This window comes from Hippichthys cyanospilos, chromosome 4 (genome assembly GCF_059441005.1).
Source record: "Hippichthys cyanospilos isolate Australia breed blue-spotted pipefish chromosome 4, RoL_Hcya_1.0, whole genome shotgun sequence".
Taxonomy (NCBI): domain Eukaryota; kingdom Metazoa; phylum Chordata; class Actinopteri; order Syngnathiformes; family Syngnathidae; genus Hippichthys; species Hippichthys cyanospilos.
The window spans coordinates 4,383,528-4,389,527 of record NC_142372.1 but is presented as its reverse complement, the minus strand read 5'-3'; the positions used below and the strand labels follow the sequence as shown (position 1 = coordinate 4,389,527).

General features: G+C 40.0%; 1 protein-coding gene across 4 annotated transcripts in view; it reads right to left on the bottom strand.

The window, feature by feature from the left end:
* The window catches only part of phkb (phosphorylase kinase, beta), a 62,905-nt gene that overhangs the window by 35,238 nt on the left and 21,667 nt on the right, over positions 1-6,000 (bottom strand). For all 4 annotated transcript variants that reach the window (XM_088412983.1, XM_088412982.1, XM_088412981.1 and 1 more), the window contains 5 exons: positions 5,266-5,361; positions 2,422-2,619; positions 499-556; positions 108-185; positions 1-31 (listed from right to left, as the gene is read on the bottom strand). The exon at positions 1-31 is cut by the window's left edge and continues 128 nt beyond it. In XM_088412983.1, the coding sequence (XP_088269109.1) occupies positions 1-31; positions 108-185; positions 499-556; positions 2,422-2,619; positions 5,266-5,361 (461 nt within the window). The remainder of the gene's footprint in view (positions 32-107; positions 186-498; positions 557-2,421; positions 2,620-5,265; positions 5,362-6,000) is intronic.

The window sequence follows — 6,000 nt, the reverse complement described above, 5'->3', positions numbered from 1 at the left end:
ACGTAGTAGTACTTGGGGACCACGGCATGGCCTAGAACGGCAGCGCGATCATCGATTCAGCAGTTCTGCACAAAGAATTTGATCTCACCATTGCTGTGAGTACTTGCCATCATAAGACTGAAAGATGATTGGCTCGAGGAGGTCCTGGTACTCTTTCACTTGAGCCTGGTTCCCCCTGAACACCCCTGAAACAAACACACATGTAAATATTTGGATATAAGTAGATGTGATTTTCCTACCAACAAGCTAAAATGTCAGCGTCTAAATATCAGATTCTTTATCAGCTCTAGTAAAACTAAATGCCAGCGGAGTCAAGGGAGGGAATAATGATGCTTTAAATGACATTTCTTACAAGAACTTTTCAAATTTATTTCAAAGGCATTCACTACGTTTCACACCTTGTTAAGTCGGCTAAATTCCGGCGTGCAAAGAATGTCACTGGAGTCCGGCTCCGGGCTGCCAACGAGCCCAGCGCAATGTGGATGTGTTGAGGCTTACCGTCAATCATCATGAAGATGAAGAATATGGGAAACTCGCACTCGATCCCATCAAAGAGCTGTCGGGAGACACGGGGGGGAAAAAAGGATGGGAAGAAGCTTTTATTGCTTTTCCATTTCAGCGGGGTGAGAGGGCCTACTATCAAGTGGCTGGCAACTCAACTTTTGTACACACACACACACACACACACACACACATACACTCTATATATATATATATATATATATATATATATATATATATATATATATATATATATATATATAGAGTGTATGTGTGTGTGTGTGTATATATATATATATATATATATATATATATATATATATATATATACACACACACACACACACACACACACACACACACACACACACACAATGGAAATTCCTGTAATAGAAATCAGTGGTTGAAAAATGTGATATTCTACCCAATGTACTTTTTGTTGTTCTTTTTTTTCCCAAAGGATCTCAAACAGATAGTACCAAATAAGTACTAAAGTAATAGATCACTTTAGTAACCTAAAGTAATCAATTAGTTTAAGAACCTAAAGCGATAACTTCACCAACTTGAAGTAATCCATTACCTTAGTATTTTAGTACCGAACGTAATCAATTACCTCAGTACTTTAGTGTCACGGGGGAGTACGGCGGTTGAGGAGGCCGGCATGGTTGCAGAGGAGGAGGACCCAAAAGCAGGGGAGCGTCGGGACAGGGGGTTGATTAAATCCATTTATTTATAAACGAACGGGAACAAAAGCGAGAAAAACAGGACGGCAAAAAACTCGAACTAAGGGCGCAGGCAGGCTGGCAAAACAGAAAGCAAAACACAATGGACAGGCTGGCAGGAAAACACGGAGCTGAGGGACTCGGGGCAAGACGGGACTACGAGACAACAATACGATAGAGACAATATGACATGACGTGACAGAGACAATGTTCCGACGCGGGCTGTAACGAAAACCAGGTTTAAATACATACAGCTCTAATCAAACAAACACACGGCAGCTGGGCAGGGACAACAGGCAAAGGGAGCGGATTGGAGGACACGAGGGGCGGGTAACACGGACAGGTGGACTACATCAAAACTAAACGCAGAAAGACGCAACCGGAGCGGGAACAGGAACTATATACGGAAACAAAGGAACAGAACCCCTCAAAATAAACCCACAACCCAAAATCCATGACACTTTAGTATCGAGTGTAATGTATTAGTTTATACTTAATAATATGAAGTAATCATATATTTAATCACCTAAAGTAATCAATTAATTTCCTACTTAATTACCTAAGTACTGGATGAGTAAATATATATATATATATATATATATATATATATATATATATATATATATATATATATATATTTTTTTTTTTTTTTTTCCCCCCCCTAAAAACTACACACAGTGTCCAATAATAATGATGATAATACTGTATGTCATGTGTACGTTCTGATGACATAACACAACGGACTGCACACATGCACAAATGTGTTCAGATTGTCGACTCTCAGGTTGTTCAAATGTGACTTCCTGGCGTAAAGCTCCAGCCATGCGTGTCTTTTAAATGTGTTTTGGCGCCGATAAGCGGCCATGGAGGCTGTAGGAGGTTGCAAGAGGAGACGTAAAAAGATGAAGAAGAAGCCAAGCTCTGGGCCGACGTCCGCGGAGGTCTCGTGGGTTATTTTGCGCTTGAGCCGCTCCTCTGATTGGTTACACTGTGGATCATACGAGCTGCTGCTTTCTGTCAATGCTGACAACTTTACTTCTTAAATTCAACAGTGGCGGAGCTGCTTCCTCTATTATTGAATCGCTCATAGTGTTGGATAGGATAATTAATTGTGCAGACGTTGAAGGCAGTAAAGAACATTTTGATTACGCTAGTTGCGGAAAGGGATAAATAACCCGTCGAAAACTTGTGTACTAACCTTCATTTCAGCAGGTTTGTAGTATCGGCGGTCCTTGTCTTCGTTGGCAGTACGGTATCCGTCGCGGAGGAAGCGCTTGAAGCCGTATTTGCCGCGCAGCTTGCGGACGATTTTGTCCAGTGTCTGACTATAGAGGGCGTCGTCGTCCACGGCGAAAGCGGGGTAGCTGATAGTCGGCAGTAAAGCTGCGTCTGTGTTCTATCCCAAAAAACAAAATGGAGATTATTACTCGTCCGGGTTTTAGTCCGGTCCACCTTCATCGAGTCCGAGTCAGTTTCAAGTCACAAAAGTCCGAGTCCAAGTCAAGTCTAAGTCCAGAAAACCCTAGCGCCGATTGACCTACAATTTTGGATTGAATGTTGCGCAATTACCCCTGACAAGTACCAGTTTCATCGCTGAATTAAAACCTCAAATTTTTTTTTAGTTCACCCTTCTAAAAAGCAGTTTTCAAGGTATGTTACAGGCCAGCAATATCATCAATTTCCAATTAACAATTTCCAAATCCAGATTAGATTAAGAATATACATCAGACCAAAAAAATGCTGTCTGCACAACACGCCCTTTTGTGAAGATTGACCCAGTAGTTGGTCTGTAGTAGATGGCCACGCCCACTTTTTTTTCTGAAATCATCTAAATTCGGAGGGCTGTAGATCCCAAAACCCTGCTCCGATCGACATACCATTTTTGATTTACTGTTGCACCGTCACCATCGACACGTACACCAAGTTTCATCGCATGATAAAATTTTCAGATTTTTTTTTTTGGATGACCCTCCTGAAAAATGACTCATTTGGAGGTACAACATTTCACGCCGGAAATATCAATAATGAGATATCCGCAGGTCCGCAATTTCCAAGCCCAGATGAGATTAAGAATAAACTTTAGATTCTGACATAATTTTTTTATTTTCACGATAATGCATTTGTGAAGATTGACCCAGTAGTTCCTAGGTTTAAAAGAAGGTGGCCACGCCCCTTTTTTTTTTGCAGAAAACATCACAATTCGTAGCGCCGTAGCTCCCAAAACACTGCTCCGATTGACATACAATTTCAGATTTACTGTTGCTTTTGTTTACATTATTGATTGCCCTTTTTATTTATTAACGATATTACCATAATGCATTATCAAAATAAATATAACAAGTACGAATAATCCGCAGAGTATGAAAAAAATAAAAAGTCCACGGCCCTTCCAGTCGGATCGTGTCCGTCCGCTCCCGAGGCGGCTTTTCAGCGTCGCCAAATGGAATATTGAATTCCGATCCTCCGTCACAGGTCAAAGAATCCTGATGTCACATTGATATTTCAGTTATTTTGTGTCTTGTCTCTTCTTCAACCTTTATTTTCCTACGCTGAGGTGCGGCGCTGAGTTCCAGACACCTGTTGACACCTTGACGTTTGTCTGATGTGTGCAATTAACCTTTTATAGCTGTCATTACCAGGATTCTATTCCAAGTCAGACGAGAGGGAAGAGCATGAGGAGGAGGATGAAGAAGATGAAGAGGGGATTAAGATCACAGCTGCTCCAAAAAGGGAAGCGAGAACGCCTCCGATAGGAAGCACTTGAGCTTTTTAGAGTCCATTCACTGCTAAAATCCAAAGGGATTCATCTCGGGGAAAAAGTTCATCAGCTCACTTGAACATCTGCTAATTAATAGCCCCCCGGAGACCACCCGTATCTCCGCAAAGTCCGTTTAGTTGTTGAATCCCCCCCTCCTCCTACGTTGGCTTCTTCCATACATGTTTTCTTATCGGTGCTTCTCCACACTCACGCTTTGCTATGAATCATTTATTAAAAATCCTTTTCATTTGAAATAGACACAGATGTCATTTCCGTCCCTTCATTTTTATCAGTAATACAAGTGCAAAGTTGTATTAATTTGTATCAATTGTGAGATTGATGTAAGAATATTTTGGATGAATATAAAACGCCAACTTGTATTGGAGGAATTAGCAGAAGGAATAAGAAATAAAACACAAAGAAACAAACAAGAAATCCACTCTCCGAATATCTTTAAAAATTGTAGAAGTATACCTAAAACTGTATCCTTTTCAGTATCAACAAAAGAAGAAAAAGCAATAAAAATCATCTTCTAACAACTATATTTTACTTTTTACAGCATTAATATATGTTAATCTAAATTGGAAAAAAAAATGAACTCTTTTTACGCCCCTCTTGTCGCTCAGGCAGTAAATGTAATTATCTTTAAAAGTTGTTGAAGTATACCTAAAACTACATCTTAACATTAAATAAAGAAAATAGCAACATTAACCAACTTTCAACAACTGTTTACTTTTTTTACAGCCTTTATACAGATTAGTCTAAAACTGAAAAAAGTGCATCGACGTTCCTGAAACTATTTTTTTTTAAATTTTATTGCAATTACTCTTCAAATGACGAAAACAGAGCCCCTGTCCCGGGGGTCATCAGCAAACCCACTGGCATCCCCTTGTGCCCCCCAGGGGGGCCTGCCGAACTATTTAAGAAACAATTGCATAGACACACAGCTAATGATTACTTAATAGTTAAAAAAATAGTCATTAGCAAGCTAAAATAAGCACAAACTTTCCTCCTGATGACAATATAAAATGATGCATTTGAGACGAATGGGAAAATTCCAATTTGGTGTTTATGTCCAACACCCAAGACATACAAGTCAGCTCCGATTAATTCCATGCGCTAGCTATTTGTGTTTAATGCATCATATGATTCCATAAACACCACCTTGTTAAATGAAATAAAAATGACTACTAGGAAAAAAAAGAAAAAAAAAAATCAACATTCTGTTTTCCCACCCACACGAATGTATTTGGGTGCTTGCTGCAACAGTGCGGGTGCACTCACATGAGAGCGGGACTCTCGGGGAAGTAGCGAGCACAACGTTTGTCTGTTTCGGTTGTGGGCGTCCAGATCCACGAAGATCACCGACCAGGAGCAACCCTAAACGCACGTAAACACACGGGCAGACTTGTTCAAATACGAGGCAACATGAAGTGCAGCGTGGGAGTGTTCCAACAACAGCAAGTCAAGTGTCATACCGTCACTCCAAAACATCCCGTGCACTTAAACGCCTCACCGTTGCTGCTTTTTATTTAGCGACTGGTCAAATGTGGGGGCGTGGCACGCGCACACACAAACACACACGCGCGCGCGCACACATAAAACTCCGCTCCATCCACCTGCTAAGCACTTTCTAATGTAAGCACAGATGCATTATGGATGATTATTGCCTACACAGTCTATTTTCTACCTCTCTCCGAAAAAAAAAGGGCTTTTAGTCAAATCGGCGAAGTATGCAAAGTGCAATGGATTGTGGGTCAGTGCTGTTAATTGAGGGGGAAAAAAAAGAAGTGCTTTAGGCCTGCAGTTTAGACCGAGTGTGTAAAGTATAGCTTCAAATAAGCTAAAAGGTCATACAATATCACTTAAAATGTGTTTATCTTATTAAACAATTTTGCTGTTTGACTGATGATAGCAACATGTACAAAGAAATACTTTGAAATGTTTTTGTGTTAATGAAAATTAAATTGATTTATAAATTATTATAAAGAAGAAAAAAATTCCACACATCTTTTATTA